This window comes from Trachurus japonicus, chromosome 1, assembly GCF_045865225.1.
Source record: "Trachurus japonicus isolate A0001 chromosome 1, Traja_1.0".
In the NCBI taxonomy this organism is placed as follows: Eukaryota; Metazoa; Chordata; class Actinopteri; order Carangiformes; family Carangidae; genus Trachurus; species Trachurus japonicus.
This window is the reverse complement of record NC_140907.1, coordinates 41,090,649-41,107,491: the sequence shown is the minus strand read 5'-3', so window position 1 is coordinate 41,107,491 and position 16,843 is coordinate 41,090,649. Positions and strand designations below refer to the sequence as shown.

The 16,843-nt window shown below is 47.3% G+C and overlaps 2 protein-coding genes across 2 annotated transcripts; both read right to left on the bottom strand.

Annotated features, from left to right (window-relative positions):
• Nucleotides 1-1,900: 1,900 nt before the first annotated feature.
• On the bottom strand, nt 1,901-3,902 carry LOC146992649 (E3 ubiquitin-protein ligase TRIM21-like). Its single transcript, XM_085788266.1, has one exon. The coding sequence runs from the start codon at nt 3,807-3,809 to the stop codon at nt 2,100-2,102; it is 1,710 nt and encodes a 569-aa protein (XP_085644392.1). The 5' UTR covers nt 3,810-3,902; the 3' UTR covers nt 1,901-2,099.
• A 6,615-nt stretch (nt 3,903-10,517) lies between these two features.
• Nucleotides 10,518-12,430, bottom strand: LOC146992648 (E3 ubiquitin-protein ligase TRIM21-like). Its single transcript, XM_085788267.1, has one exon. The coding sequence runs from the start codon at nt 12,424-12,426 to the stop codon at nt 10,750-10,752; it is 1,677 nt and encodes a 558-aa protein (XP_085644393.1). The 5' UTR covers nt 12,427-12,430; the 3' UTR covers nt 10,518-10,749.
• Between the last annotated feature and the right edge of the window lie 4,413 nt (nt 12,431-16,843).

Below are 16,843 nucleotides of genomic sequence, written 5' to 3'. Positions count from 1 at the left end.
CATTTTGACGTGGTCACTTTAAAAGTAGCTCTCAGGCTGAAAAAGTGTGAGCACCCCTGGCCTAAACAGCGGAACTTACATTCACTCCCATTCATTGCTGCCGTGGCGATGCGGGGACAGACGCAACTACCGCAAAACAGGAGAAATTAAACTGAAAATCTTCAGATTCCTTCTTTTAGACCTAAAATGATATGAAAATACACCCCCGAGTTGAATTCGCCTGGAATTGTCCTTTAATGGGAGGACTGGATGGCAGACTGGTTCATAGGAAGAGGTCAGACCAGCTTAATGGAGGACTGGATGGCAGACTGGTTCATAGGAAGAGAGGGCAGACCAGCAGACAGATGTGTCCCCAGCAGTCTAAGCCTATAGCAGCGTAGCTATAAAATGGTTCAGAGCTACCTGAACCAGCCCTAACTAAAAGCCCTGTCATAAAGGAAGGTCTTAAGTCTAGACTTAAATGTAGTTAGAGTGTCTGCCTCTTTGACCCATGGAGAGAGCTGGTTCCACAGTAAAGGAGCCCGGTAACTGAAGGCTCTACCTCCCAGTCTGTTTTTAGAGATACTGGGAGTCACTAACAGACCTGCGTTCTGGGAGCGGAGTGCTCTGGTAGGACAGTAAGGAATGATTAGTTCTTTCAGATAGGTTGGAGCTTTATCATTAAGAGCCTTATAAGTCAGCAGAAGGATTTTGAAGTCTATTCTAAATCCTACAGGAAGCCAGTGGAGAGAAGCTAAGGTGGGAGAGATGTGCTCTCTCTTCCTAACTCCTGTCAAAACCCTTGCTGCAGCATTCTGGACCAGCTGGAGACTCTTTAGAGAGTTTTTCGGACATCCTGACAGGAGAGAGTTGCAGTAGTCTAGCCTAGAAGTGATAAATGCATGTACTAGTTTCTCAGCATCACTCTGGGAGAGGATATTCCTCATCTTAGTGATACTGCGCAGATGGAAGAAGGCGGTCCTAGTCACGTGTTTTATGTGGGAGCTAAAGGAAAGGTCCTGGTCAAAAATGACTCCAAGGTTCCTCGCGGTTGTACTCGGGGTCAGGGTGATGCCATCTAGAGTAGCGATCTGATTGGAGAACGTGTCCCTGAGATGTTTAGGTCCAAACACAATAACCTCAGTTTTATCTGAATTCAGTAGCAAGAAGTTAGAGGACATCCAGGATCTAATGTCTTTCAGACAGTCTTGCAGATTGATGAGGCGGCTTCTGTCATCTGGCTCCATGGACAAGTAGAGTTGCGTATCATCCGCATAACAGTGAAAATTGATTGAGTGCTTCCGGATGATGCCACCTAATGGGAGCATGTAAAGAATGAAGAGGATTGGCCCTAAGACTGAACCCTGCGGTACACCATACGTAACTCTGCTGTACTCTGAGTGGTCGTTATTAACATTAACAAACTGAAACCTGTCAGATAAGTATGACTTAAACCATTTTAGGGCAGGTCCTTTAACTATTAAGCAGTCTTCTTGGCAATAAGCTTGACACAAAAAGAATCTTCTGAGGCCGTAACTCCGTTCAAAAAATAACTTTATTTAAAAGGCAAAAACAAAGTTACAAGATTCACTCAAGGTATCGTCAAAAAACTGTCTTGCTCCTTCGGCTGCTTAACCTGGTCTGAGAGCTAAGTTACTGTGATGTCATCAGCAGCGTAATTAAAGGAGCAGTTCAACATTTTTAAAGGAAAACTACTTACTATTGTTAACAATATAAACATGGCTCTTACAATATTCTTATACACATATAAATCTGTCTGGATGAATAAACATTTATCAACAGTTACATCGTCTCTAATAAAGATGTGTTCATGTTCACAAGAGTCATAGTGATCATCAGTTACATTAATAAACACCTGCATCTGCTTCTAACTCCACAAACCAGACTCAGTTAATTTACAGATTCATTTCAGTGATAAACTATTTTACCTGTTTTCACTGATCTAATCTAATCGACTAAAGTAACAAGTGATTAAACAGCAGTTATCACACAGTTAACTTTCTTGTATGACGATGATCTGATGAATATTAACTCAGTAGAAAACACAAAGATTTACATTGTTCAGTATTGACACTAAATATTTACATTTGTTCCCTGAATTAAAAATTAACCAATCTCTCCAAAGAACCAGATGTTTTGATCTGAACAGTTTGATTGACAGGACAGATGATCAGAGGGGCAGAGTTTTTACCTCCATCATTAGGACAGGGACTGAAGTATGGGTGTAGTTTGTCAGTGAAGCAGCAGCCAGTGAAGGAGTAGATGAGAGCTGCAGCATCTACGTCATAAAAGGAGACCAGACCCTCCTCATAATCCACAAACACCCCCACCTTCTCAAGACCAGACCTCAGACTGAGACGGACTGGGGAGTCAGCAGCCGCTTTGTACTCATTTCCATTTCTCAACCATATTGTCCAGTAACCATTCTGAGGACACAGTGTGATGATTCCCTTCCTGTTGATCGACTCTCTGGCCACTCCCACATCCCACTCAGTTTTTCCTTTAACCTGAACCTCAAAGTAAAATCTGCCTGAAGAGAAACTCTGTTTTCCTAAGACACAGCCACATTCATCAAATCTCTCTGGGTTGTTTGGGAGTTTCTTCTCTTTATCACCCTGATGAACTTGTTTTCCATCATCAGACAGGATGAGTTTAGGATGTGCTGTATCAGGATCCAGAGTCACATCCACTGCAAACTGCTGGACCCTCTTCATCATGATCTCCTTCATCTTCATCTCAACCTTCATCTTCACCTCCTCCATCTGTCCACGGAGCATCTCCTCCAGCTGAGACACAGCTCTCACCACAGTCCCCTCATATGATGGTGGACGGACTCTGACCTGTGTCCAGTCCTTGGTGGGTGCAGCAGCTTTCAGGGATGGGAAGCTTTGGAGGAGGTGGAGGTGGTCTTCAGAGAGTGAGAGCTGCTCCACCTCAGTGCTTCTCTTCTCCAGCTCAGCGATTTCCTGTTCCAGCTCTGTGATGAAGTCTTCAGCCTGTTTCTCTGAGCTTTTCTGTTTCTCTTCCATCTCCTTGATGAGCTGCTTCAGGCGTCTGTCAACAGACTCCTTCAGAGCAGTGAAGACCTCAACACCTTCTGCTTTCTCTCTGTCTGCAGCAGCTTTACTGAACTTCACCGACTGTTTCATCTCCTCAATCTTCAGTCGTCTCTTCTGGATCATCTGCTGAGTTTCAGCCTCTGTCTTCTGCAGCTCTGCCTTCTTTCCTTCATATTCTTCTCTCAGAGGAACAAACTCATGAGTCTTGTGGTCTAAAACAGAGCAGAGCGTGCAGACACATGTCTGGTCGGTCCGACAGAACAGCTCCAGAGGTTTATCGTGCTTCCTACACATCCTGTCCTCCAGGTTCTCCACAGGCTCCATCAGCTGATGTCTCCTCAGACGAGACACTGTCAGATGAGGCTCCAGGTGAGTCTCACAGTAGGAGGCCAGACACACCAGGCAGGACTTCAGGGCCTTCAGTCTGGTTCCAGTGCAGACGTCACAGGGAACTTCTCCTGGTTTGGAAACTTGTTGCTCTGAGCTGCTGCTGCTGGTTTTCTGTTGAGCTTCACATCTGAACTGAGCAACAACCTCAGAGATGAACCTGTTGATCTTCATCTGAGGTCTTGAGTAGAAAACCTCTTTACACATTGGACACTGACACCTGTCACTGACGTCCCAGTGCTGAGTGATGCAGCTCTGACAGAAGTTGTGTCCACATGGTGTAGTGACTGGATCAGTGAAGACATCCAGACAGATGGAGCACAGGAACTGATCTTCAGACCTCAGGTTGCTGGCAGCAGACATGTCTACACACTGAGGGAGACAAAACAAACATTCATTTAAAAAGTCTGTCACAGTCACAGGTCATCGTAATGATTAAGTGCTGAAGTTGAAGGTAACTTGATTGTTTTGGTTCTTGAAGATGGTTTGCCTTCTCATTAACAGTGAGACCAAAGGAACTGATGAAGAAGGATCCATGTTGATCTTTAGGGAAATAAAAAGGTCAACAGGATGGCCTCGCCCCCCAGGTAGAGAACTGGACTTGTTTTTCTTCTTGAAAACAGTTCCCAGTGGGACATGCCCGGAACACCTCCCGAGGGAGGCGTCCAGGAGTCATCTGATACAGATGCCCTGCGAGCGGCTCTACTCCGAGCTCCTCCCGGCTGACAGAGCTCCTCACCCTATCTCTAAGGGAGCGCCCCGCCACCCTGCGGAGGAAACTCATTTCGGCCGCTTGTATCCGGGATCCCGTTCTTTCGGTCATGACCCAGAGTTCATGATCGTAGGTAGGTAGGTAGATCGAGGGTGGGAACGTAGATCGACCGGTAAATCGAGAGCTTTGCCTTTCGGTCAGCTCCATCTTCACCACGACGGACCAGCTGCGTCAACAATGGAAGTGGAGAACATGGTCCATTCAGACTCAATGTCTCCAGCCTCCCTCAGAATCTGGTCAAAGCTCTCCCGGAGGTAGGAGTTGAAGACCTCCCTGACAGGGGATTCTGCCAGACGTTCCCAGCAGACCCTCACAATACGCTTGGGTCTTCCAGGTCTGACCAGCTTCCTCCCCTGCCAGCGGATCCAACTCACCACCAGGTGGTGATCAGTTGACAGCTCAGCCCCTCTCTTCACCCGAGTGTCCAAGACATACGGCCGGAGATCAGATGACACGACTACAAAGTCGATCATTGACCTCCGGCCTAGGGTGTCCTGGTGCCACGTGCACTGATGGACACCCTTATGCTCGAACATGGTGTTGTTATGGACAAACTGTGGCTAGCACAGAAGTCCAATAACAAAACACCACTGGGGTTCAGATCGGGGAGGCCGTTCCTCCCAATCACACCTCTCCAGGTAACACTGTCGCTGCCTAGTGAGCGTTGAAGTCCCCCAGCAGAACGATGGAGTTCCCGGTTGGAGCAGCTTCTAGTTCCTCCCAGGGCCTCCAGGAAGGCCGGGTACTCTGCACTGCTGTTCGGCCCATAGGCCGAGACGACAGTGAGAGACCTATCCCCGACCCGAAGGCGCAGGGAGCGACCCTCTCGTTTAGTGGGGAGAACTCCAACACATGGAGCTGAGCTGGGGAGCTATGAGCAAGCCCACACCAGCTCGCCGCCTCTCACCGTGGGCGACTCCAGAGTGGAAGAGAGTCCAGCCTCTCTCCAGTAGTTGGTTCCAGAGCCCAGACTGTGTGTAGAGGTGAAGCCCGACTATCTCTAGCTGGTACCTCTCAACCTCCCGCACGAGCTCAGGCTCTTTCCCCCCCAGCAAGGTGACATTCCATGTCCCCATAGTAAGCACCGACCCCTCATGGTCCTTCCTGCGGGTGGTGGGCCTACTGGAAGGCGCTGAGCCCACGTCGCTCTTTCAGGCTCCCGTGGGCAGAGCCCCGGCCACCAGTCGCTCGGCTGTGAGCCCCAGGCCTGGCTCCAGGGTGGGGCTCTGGTGACGCCGATCTGGGCGACGCAAACGTCCTCGGTATTACTTGCTTCATAGGGGCTTTGGAGCCGCTCTTAGTCTGACCTATCACCTAGGACTTGTTTGCCTTGGGAGACCCTACCAGGGGCATTAAGCCCCCGACAACCTAGCTAGTGATAAGGTGGCGGTTCAAGGAGGACCACCTTTGGACAACGTCCAAAACGTCTTCTCAAAACTAATAACAAGCTAATGTTGTGTGCACTTTGTTTTTAATCTCTATGGTTTCTTCTGTGGTTTCTCTGTTACGTAATTTCCTGTTTTCATGTTTTGGATTACGGGCACGAGACTGGCACCACCATTGTTAGGGAGACTTTGCATCTCGCACAAGCGCAGAACGTACAGGCTGCTGTGTAGTCGGCAGGAGCCGAGGCAGTGTGACCTGCGTCAAACAGCTCTGTAATTAACACAGGTTTTAATTGGCTCACCTCTGATTGGCTTGCTAAGCTTCATCAGAGTCTGTCCACACGGATACATGTTTCAGTGAATCCACAAATGTTTTTATCATTTTTGCATTTCGCCTGGACAAAAAACGCTGTTTTCTGGGGCGAAAGAGAATTTTCTGGATGTTGGTCCCAGAGTGGGAAAATCCGTTGTCCCACCGTTTTTGTGTTAGACACCCTAAACAGATCTTTTATGAAACAATTATGTCATTCCCCCCACCACTCTAACCTGTAATCTGAGCCACACCTCTAGACGTTACAGTCTATGGACGTAACAACAACAACAACAACAACAACAACAGACGTAGCTTTTCCTCCTGTAGGGGGCGTGGTGGAGGAAGTTTGAGAAGCTCTGGTTTAAAGTAAATCTGTTTACCCTGGCATCAATGTGGAAGTGAAATTCAGCCTAGTTTCCTGTCTATGGTTATTGTAGTACGTTACTATGTCACAAGATGTCGAGCTTATTGACTTATTAGATTATTTAACATCCACAAACTCAAAACATGTTTTCATGACGTCACTGAAAGAGAAAACCTCTGACAGAGCTGAGCTGAGTGACAAGGACACTGTGTTTCCTCTGGCTGCTTCACAATAAAAGTGTGAGGCTTTTATTGTGAAAGAGCAGCAGGAAGTGTGAAGTAAGGCAGCAGCAGGAAGTGTGAAGTAAGGCAGCAGTAGGAAGTGATACCTTGACAGCATGAAAGCAGGAAATGAGGTGAAGTAGAGAGTGAAGCTCAGAGACTGAGAGAGGAGTTGTAAAAGTCCTGAGCAGAGACACAGAGACAGTTTAAAGTGGACTATAGTGTCTCTGTGGACAAACAGCCTCAGGTCTGTTGTGAGCCAGTTCACTAGAGTCAGTGTGACATGAAGAGAGTGAGTAGAGATGAAGCTCAGTGTTAAAGCTGCTGCTCACACAGTGAATATGATGAGCTGTACTCACCAGTGTTTGGTAGAGACTCTGCTGTGTTGCTGACAAACTCCTGATGGACTCACTTTGACTTTCTGTCTGGTCTCTGCTGCAGCTCCGTCGTCCTCCTCTCACACTTTACTTTCACTTCTGGACGCTGACGCTCAACGTTCCTCTGGTTCCAGTGTTTCCAGTTTTCTGCTCCTCCCACTGCAGCTAGGTGTGTCTGAGCTGTTATTGTGTTACAACAGGTTTTATATGGTGAATATAGAGCAAAGGTTGAGGTTCACCTGACAGGGGGAGTTAATGTTTATCTAGTTACACTTTAAACAATCACATTGTAAATATTTATGTACATTATATACTGTAGATGGCAGAAAGTGTTAAATATGTGTTCAGTAAATACAGGTGTTAGGGTTAGGGTTAGCACACCAGAAAAATGACACAACACTGAGATAATGATTAATACAAGAGAACAGTATAACATAGAATGAACATGAGCTGGGTTAGAAAAAAATGGTGTTACACAGAGCGTAGGATGGCAGACTGGTTCATAGGAAGAGAGGACAGACCAGCTTAATGGGAGGACTGGATGGCAGACTGGTTCATGGGAAGAGAGGGCAGACCAGCTTAATGGGAGGACTGGATGGCAGACTGGTTCATAGAGGACAGACCAGCTTAATGGGAGGACTGGATGGCAGACTGGTTCATAGGAAGAGAGGACAGACCAGCTTAATGGGAGGACTGGATGGCAGACTGGTTCATAGGAAGAGAGGACAGACCAGCTTAATGGGAGGACTGGATGGCAGACTGGTTCATAGAGAGGACAGACCAGCTTAATGGAGGACTGGATGGCAGACTGGTTCATAGGAAGAGAGGACAGACCAGCAGACAGATGTGTCCCCAGCAGTCTAAGCCTATAGCAGCGTAGCTATAAAATGGTTCAGAGCTACCTGAACCAGCCCTAACTAAAAGCCCTGTCATAAAGGAAGGTCTTCAGTCTAGACTTAAATGTAGTTAGAGTGTCTGCCTCTTTGACCCATGGAGAGAGCTGCTTCCACAGTAAAGGAGCCCGGTAACTGAAGGCTCTACCTCCCAGTCTGTTTTTAGAGATACTGGGAGTCACTAACAGACCTGCGTTCTGGGAGCGGAGTGCTCTGGTAGGACAGTAAGGAATGATTAGTTCTTTCAGATAGGTTGGAGCTTTATCATTAAGAGCCTTATAAGTCAGCAGAAGGATTTTGAAGTCTATTCTAAATCCTACAGGAAGCCAGTGGAGAGAAGCTAAGGTGCAGGCACGTGCACACATAGGGCCCAAAGGGTGCTTGAGCCCCTGCCCTTTTTGCCTCGTATTAAAAAGTGCCCTTTTTTTAATGTTTATTTTTTTTTTCAATTAATGCATTCCTGTTGTGCATGAGGATGTAAACAACCGCGCTGTAAAAATGCCACGGTTATCTACCGTACGCGTTTCCTTGTAGGCTAATACACACACGGTATTGTGTATGTATGTTGGTGTGTGTGTGTGTGTTGTCCGCTGCTGCTCCGCTCTGTCTCTCACTGAGGGGGGCGGGGCTGCCCCGCGGTGCGCGCTCCCTCACATGCACGTCCAGAGAGAGAGAGAGAGAGAGATACAGCTGCTGCCTCATCGATAACTCTGTGTGTGTCGCACATACAATAGATGAGACGTGACAGTGGAGCGACTTGTGTCGAATCTTGTGAGTTATAAATCCACCAACATAACTTCCTTGTCGGTTCTGATAAGTCGCCGTCCACTTATTCAAGAGTCATATTTCAGAAAAGCGCCCATTTGTGTTTGTTTAGCTGACTGCTTGTTAAGAGTTAAGCCCCGCCCTCTCCTCTGTCTAACATCACCTGAATGTAGTGAACAGGAGGAATCACTCACTCAGCTTGATTTCACTGACTATTTGAATTTATTTCCAGATATTGAGTTACTGGTAATTGTGACTTTGCTGTTGTAAATATTGCTGCTGTTCTGAAATATGCACAGTAGCAGTCACAGTAGTCATTTCTTCATTACATCATTCAGACATCCCATCATCAGACATCCCACTCACTCACCGGTCCGCAGGCGAACTCTGCTGCTGATGTATAATACGTGTTTGTCATGTTCGCTGCTGCTGTTTTTGTTTTGAGTTTTACTTTATATTGGTTCATTTATTTCTTATTGTATTTATATTATTTAAATCAATATTTTTGTTCAACTTGCATGTCACAAAACGCCCCAAGATTTGTGTGTGTAGCCTGTAGGCTTAGCCTACTTCTATTTGGCACTTGTACTCACATGATTTTTTTTTCTGCAAGCCATGTTAATGTGCACCCAATACCATATTAGCCTTAACCTACCAGTTCAGAAGTCATGACTCTGTTTCGGGAAATTGGTCCAGCGTGTTGACTGCAGTCCTGAAGGCGTGCAGGCTTTCTCTACCGACTAAATAGTAGGCTAACTGTAATTTATTTTTATTTATTTATTTTGATATTAAGGCCTGAAAAAATTGTACATAGGTACTGCCCTTTTCTGATGTTGAGCCCCTGCCCCTCTATAGTCATGTGCACGTCCCTGCTAAGGTGGGAGAGATGTGCTCTCTCTTCCTAACTCCTGTCAAAACCCTTGCTGCAGCATTCTGGACCAGCTGGAGACTCTTTAGAGAGTTTTTCAGACATCCTGACAGGAGAGAGTTGCAGTAGTCTAGCCTAGAAGTGATAAATGCATGCACCAGCATCACTCTGGGAGAGGATATTCCTAATCTTAGTGATACTGCGCAGATGGAAGAAGGCGGTCCTAGTCACGTGTTTTATGTGGGAGCTAAAGGAAAGGTCCTGGTCAAAAATGACTCCTAGGTTCCTCGCAGTTGTACTCGGAGTCAGGGTGATGCCATCTAGAGTAGCGATCTGATTAGAGAACGTGTCCCTGAGATGTTTAGGTCCAAACACAATGACTTCAGTAGCAAGAAGTTAGAGGACATCCAGGATCTAATGTCTTTCAGACAGTCTTGCAGATTGATGAGGCGGCTTCTGTCATCTGGCTCCATGGACAAGTAGAGTTGCGTATCATCCGCATAACAGTGAAAATTGATTGAGTGCTTCCGGATGATGCCACCTAATGGGAGCATGTAAAGAATGAAGAGGATTGGCCCTAAGACTGAACCCTGTGGTACACCATACGTAACTCTGCTATACTCTGAGTGGTCGTTATTAACATTAACAAACTGAAACCTGTCAGATAAGTATGACTTAAACCATTTTAGGGCAGGTCCTTTAACTATTAAGCAGTCTTCTTGGCAATAAGCTTGACACTAAAAGAATCTTCTGAGGCCGTAACTCTGTTCAAAAAATAACTTTATTTAAAAGGCAAAAACAAAGTTACAAGATTCACTCAAAGTATCGTCAAAAAACTGTCTTGCTCTTTCAGCTGCTTAACCTGGTCTGAGAGCTAAGTTACTGTGATGTCATCAGCAGCGTAATTAAAGGAGCTGTTCAACATTTTTAAAGGAAAACTACTAACTATTGTAAGCAATATAAACATGGCTCTTAGAATAATCTTCTACACATATAAATCTGTCTTGATGAATAAACATTTATCAACAGTTACATCATCTCTGATAAAGATTGTTCATATACACAGGAGTCATAGTGATCAACAATTACATTAATAAACACCTGCATCTGCTTCTAACTCCCCAAACCAGACTCAGTTAATTTACAGATTCATTTCAGTGGTACACTATTTTACCTGTTTCCACTGATCTAATCTAATGGACTAAAGTAACAAGTGATTAAACAGCAGTTATCACACAGTTAACTTTCCTGTGTGATGATGATCTGATGAAGGTTAACTCAGTAGAAAACACAAAGATTTACATTGTTCAGTATTGACACTACATATTTACTTTTGTTCACTAAATTAAAAATTAATCAATCTCCGCAAAGAACCAGATGTTTTGATCTGAACAGTTTGATTGACAGGACAGATGATCAGAGGGGCAGAGTTTTTACCTCCATCATTAACACAGGGACTGAAGAATGGGTGTAGTTTGTCAGTGAAGCAGCAGCCAGTGAAGGAGTAGATGAGAGCTGCAGCATCTACGTCATAAAAGGAGACCAGACCCTCCTCATAATCCACAAACACCCCCACCTTCTTAGGACCAGACCTCAGATTGAGACGGACCTGGGGGTTAGCAAGAGCTGCATACTCATTTCCATTTCTCAACCATATTGTCCAGTAACCTCTCTGAGGACTCAGTGTGATTTGTCCCTTCCTGTTGATCGACTCTCTGGCCACTCCCACATCCCACTCAGTTTTTCCTTTAACCTGAACCTCAAAGTAAAATCTGCCTGAAGAGAAACTCTGTTTTCCTAAGACACAGCCAGATGTATCAAATCTCTCTGGGTTGTCTGGGAGTTTCTTCTTCACATCACTATCATGAACTTGTTTTCCATCATCAGACAGGATGAGCCAGGGTTGTGCTGTATCAGGATCCAGAGTCACATCCACTGCAAACTGCTGGATCATCTTCATCTTCACCTCCTCCATCTGTCCATGGAGCGTCTCGTCCAGCTGAGACACAGCTCTCATCACAGTCCCCTCATATGATGGTGGACGGACTCTGACCTGTGTCCAGTCCTTGGTGGGTGCAGCAGCTTTCAGGGATGGGAAGCTTTGGAGGAGGTGGAGGTGGTCTTCAGAGAGTGAGAGCTGCTCCACCTCAGTGCTTCTCTTCTCCAGCTCAGAGATTTCCTGTTCCAGCTCTGTGATGAAGTCTTCAGCCTGTTTCTCTGAGCTTTTCTGTTTCTCTTCCATCTCCTTGATGAGCTGCTTCAGGCCTCTGTCAACATACTCCTTCAGAGCAGTGAAGACCTCAACACCTTCTGCTTTCTCTCTGTCTGCAGCAGCTTTACTGATCTTCACCGACTGTTTCATCTCCTCAATCTTCAGTCGTCTCTTCTGGATCATCTGCTGAGTTTCAGCCTCTGTCTTCTGCAGCTCTGCCTTCTTTCCTTCATATCCTTCTCTCACAGGAACAAACTCATGAGTCTTGTGGTCTAAAACAGAGCAGAGCGTGCAGACACATGTCTGGTCGGTCTGACAGAACAGCTCCAGAGGTTTATCGTGCTTCCTACACATCCTGTCCTCCAGGTTCTCCACAGGCTCCATCAGCTGATGTCTCCTCAGACGAGACACTGTCAGATGAGGCTCCAGGTGAGTCTCACAGTAGGAGGCCAGACACACCAGGCAGGACTTCAGGGCCTTCAGTCTGGTTCCAGTGCAGACGTCACAGGGAACTTCTCCTGGTTTGGAAACTTGTTGCTCTGAGCTGCTGCTGCTGGTTTTCTGTTGAGCTTCACATCTGAACTGAGCAACCATCTCAGAGATGAACCTGTTGATCTTCATCTGAGGTCTTGTGTAGAAAACCTCTTTACACATTGGACACTGACACCTGTCACTGACGTCCCAGTGCTGAGTGATGCAGCTCTGACAGAAGTTGTGTCCACATGGTGTAGTGACTGGATCAGTGAAGACATCCAGACAGATGGAGCACAGGAACTGATCTTCAGACCTCAGGTTGCTGGCAGCAGACATGTCTACACACTGAGGGAGAGGAAACAACATTCATTAAATGTCTGTGAAGGTTCTCAGTCATCCTGGTCATCGTAGTGAATAAGTGCTGAAAGTTTTTAAGGCCCTTATTGGTAAACAGCCCCCATACATTTCATCCTGATGAGAACGGTGATCTGGATCTTATTCAACTCGTTCCAGTGGCTTCATGTCCCTTAAAGCCCCAGTGTGTAACTTACTTGTCTTTTTATTATCAAAAATCAAACCTGTCTTTCATAAATACGTGTTTCACTGAAGTGGAATCACAGCCGCATACAAATGAAAGCTTTCTGGTTCCTTATAATGAGTTGTTACAAGTCGTTACAAATACATAAGTGGGCGACGCACCGAACCGAGGCGGCCATGTTGCATCGTGACCGTAGGTAACCACGGAAACTCCCAAGGCAAACAGGACCTAGGTGACGGGTCAGACTAAGAGCGATTCCAAAACCCCTTATGAACGACATAGGGTTAGGGTTAGGCTTAACCCTCATCAAGGAAGACCACGTCGCCCGGATCGGCGTCATCAAGGCCCCACCCTGGAGCCAGGCCGGGGGTTGGGGCTCGCAGGTGAGCGTCTGGTGGCCGGGTCTCTTCCCACGGGACCCGGCCGGGCTCAGCAAGAAGGAGTGACGTGGGCCGGCCTTCCAGTAGGCTCACCACCCGCAGGAGGGTTCAGAAGGGGCTGGTGCAATGTGATTGGGTGGCGGTCTTGGGCAGGGGCCCCGACGACCCAATCCCTGGACAACGACTCTGGTTATAGGGACATGGAATGTCCCTAGTGTCTGTCTGGAAGGGAAAGAGCCTGAGCTCGTGTGGGAGGTTGAAAGGTACCGGCTAGAGATAGTCGGGCTCACCTCCACGCACAGTCTGGGCTCTGGAACCCAACTCCTTGAGAGAGGTTGGACTCTCTTCCACTCTGGAGTTGCTCACGGTGAGAGGCGGCGAGCTGGTGTGGGCTTGCTCACAGCTCCCCAGCTCAGCCGCCATGTGTTGGAGTTCTCCCCACTTAACGAGAGGGTCGCTTCCCTGCGCCTTCGGGTCGGGGATGGGTCTCTCACTGTTGTCTCGGCCTACGGGCTGAACGGCAGTGCAGAGTACCCGGCCTTCCTGGAGGCCCTAGGAGGAACTAGAAGGTGCTCCAACCTGGGACTTCATCGTTCTGCTGGGGGACTTCAACGCTCACTAGGCAGCGACAGTGTTACCTGGAGAGGTGTGATTGGGAGGAATGGCCTCCCCGATCTGAACCCGAGCGGTGTTTTGTTATTGGACTTCTGTGCTAGCCACAGTTTGTCCAAAACGAACACCATGTTCGAGCATAAGGGTGTCCATCAGTGCACGTGGCACCAGGACACCCTAGGGCGGAGGTCAATGATCGACTTTGTAGTCGTGTCATCTGATCTCCGGCCGTATGTCTTGGACACTTGGGTGAAGAGAGGGGCTGAGCTGTCAACTGATCACCACCTGGTGGTGAGTTGGATCCGCTGGCAGGGGAGGAAGCTGGTCAGACCTGGAAGACCCAAGCGTATCATGAGGGTCTGCTGGGAACGTCTGGCAGAATCCCCGGTCAGGGAGGTCTTCAACTCCCACCTCCGGGAGAGCTTTGACCAGATTCTGAGGGAGGCCGGAGACATTGAGTCTGAATGGACCATGTTCTCCACTTCCATTGTTGACGCGGCCGTCCGGAGCTGTGGCCGTAAGGTCTCCGGCGCCTGTCGCGGTGGCAATCCCTGAACCCGGTGGTGGACACGGGAAGTAAGGGATGCCGTCAAGCTGAAGAAGGAGTCCTACCGAGCCTGGCTAGCTCGGGGGACTCCCGAGGCAACTGACGGGTACCAGCAGGCCAAGCGGACGGCAGCTCGGGCGGTCACTGAAGCAAAAACTCGGGTCTGGGAAAAGTTCGGGGAGGCCATGGAGGAGGACTACCGGTCGGCCTCGAGGAAATTCTGGCAAACCATCCGACGCCTCAGGAGGGGGAAGCAGTGCTCCGCCAACACTGTTTACAGTGGAGGGGGGGAGCTGTTGACCTCGACTGGGGATATTGTCGGGCGGTGGAAGGAATACTTCGAGGATCTCCTCAATCCCACTGACAGGCCTTCCGTAGAGGAAGCAGAGGCTGAGGATTCAGAGGTTGATTCATTCATCACCCAAGCTGAAGTCACTGAGGTAGTTCAGAAGTTCCTCAGTGGCAAGGCACCGGGGGTGGATGAGATCCACCCTGAGTACCTCAAGTCTCTGGATGTTGCGGGGCTGTCGTGGCTGACACGCCTCTGCAGCATCGTGTGGCGGTCGGGGACAGAGTCTCTGGACTGGCAGACCGGGGTGGTGGTCCCTCTCTTCAAAAAGGGGGACCGGAGGGTGTGTTCCAACTACCGGGGGATCACACTCCTCAGCCTCCCGGGGAAAGTCTATTCCAGGGTGCTGGAGAGGAGAATTCGGCCGGTAGTCGAACCTCGGATTCAGGAGGAGGTGTCCATGTCCCACCGGGAGGAGACCAGAGGAAGACCCAGGACAATGGAATGGAAAAAAGTAATAAAGTGGCGTTATTTCTTTACTCGCCGTTCACTGTTTACTGCAGACCTCCCCTCATGTTTTCACAAATCCTGCCCCAAGTTCCTTTAACGGAAAAATGTAGCATAGTTAAAGCTCCTACAAGGAACTTTTAACTGCAAAAGTCTCTGCTTTCTGCTGATGTCTCTCTGTGACCTACAACAGCAAATGAGGCCATTGGTGGGAAGATAAACTGTTTCTAAATAGTGAAACTGGGAGGCAGTTGTCGGGTCGGAGTCATTTTCAGTGGATCCGTGTCTACGCAGATATTTCTGGAAACGATGCCGTGTTTGTGGGAAGCGTTTTCAAAACGAACAAGAAAAGGATCATTTTGGGGAAAGGCTTTGTTTCCATGTGGACGCGACCTCACACTGTTCTTTAGAACTAGAAAGTCTCTTGGATTGATGGTGAACCGTCTTCAAGAACCAAAACAAGTCCAGTTGCCTTCAACTTCAGCACCTAATGATTCATTTAAAATAATGTTCTGTGTCTTTAAGACTGTGTTTCTCTATCTGGGGGGCGGGGCCGTCCTGTTGACCTGTTTATGTCCCTAAAGTTCAACATGGATCCTTCTTCATCAGTTCTTCTGGTCTCATTGTTAATGACTGATAGAAATATTGTCTGAAGGGCTGTGAAGCTTTTCCACCTGTCGGGGGCGTGGTGGAGGAAGTTTGAGAAGCTCTGGTTTAAAGTAAAACTGTTTCATCAATGAGGAAGTGAAATTCAGCCTAGTTTCCTGTCTATGGTTATTATGGTATGTAGCTATGTTAAAAGAGGCTGAGCTTATTGATTTATTAGATTATTTAACATCCACAAACTCAAAACATGTTTTCATGACGTCACTGACAGAGAAAACCTCTGACAGAGCTGAGCTGAGTGACAAGGACACTGTGTTTCCTCTGGCTGCTTCACAATAAAAGTGTGAGGCTCTTATTGTGAAAGAGCTGCAGGAAGTGTGAAGTAAGGCAGCAGCAGGAAGTGATACCTTGACAGCATGAAGCAGGAAATGAGGTGAAGTAGAGAGTGAAGCTCAGAGACTGAGTGAGGAGTTGTAAAAGTCCTGAGCAGAGACACAGAGACAGTTTAAAGTGGACTATAGTGTCTCTGTGGACAAACAGCCTCAGGTCTGTTGTGAGCCAGTTCACTAGAGTCAGTGTGACATGAAGAGAGTGAGTAGAGATGAAGCTCAGTGTTAAAGCTGCTACTCACAGTGAATATGATGAGCTGTACTCACCAGTGTTTGGTAGAGACTCTGCTGTGTTGCTGACAAACTCCTGATGGACTCACTTTGACTTTCTGTCTGGTCTCTGCTGCAGCTCCGTCGTCCTCCTCTCACACTTTACTTTCACTTCTGGACGCTGACGCTCAACGTTCCTCTGGTTCCTGTTTTACCTGTTTTCTGCTCCTCCCACTGCAGCTAGGTGTGTCTGTGCTATTATTGCAACAGCAGAGTTTGTTGAGGTTCACCTGACAGGGGGAATTCATATTGTTTGTTTGTTTATTTGTTTGTTTATTTATTTTCACCTATCAAAATTAAAAAAGATATAACATATAAAATCCAAAACAATGTGAAGGGGAATGCCAAAAAACCCTCCAGGGGCTTGTAGGGTGGCATTCTCCGACTACAGTTCTAAGCTAATGAGCATAGCTACATTTGTGAGGTACAAAAGTCGTTCATACATAATAAATACAAACATGGTTTAACATGATTTAACATTGTACAATGCAATACAAAAAGCTTGATAAACATATGATAAGAAATATAAAATAATCCCAGTTTAGATAGGCAGACCATGTGGAAAGTATTGGCTGGTTAGCAGGAGAGACTTTAGTGCTCTCCTAAATTGTTGTA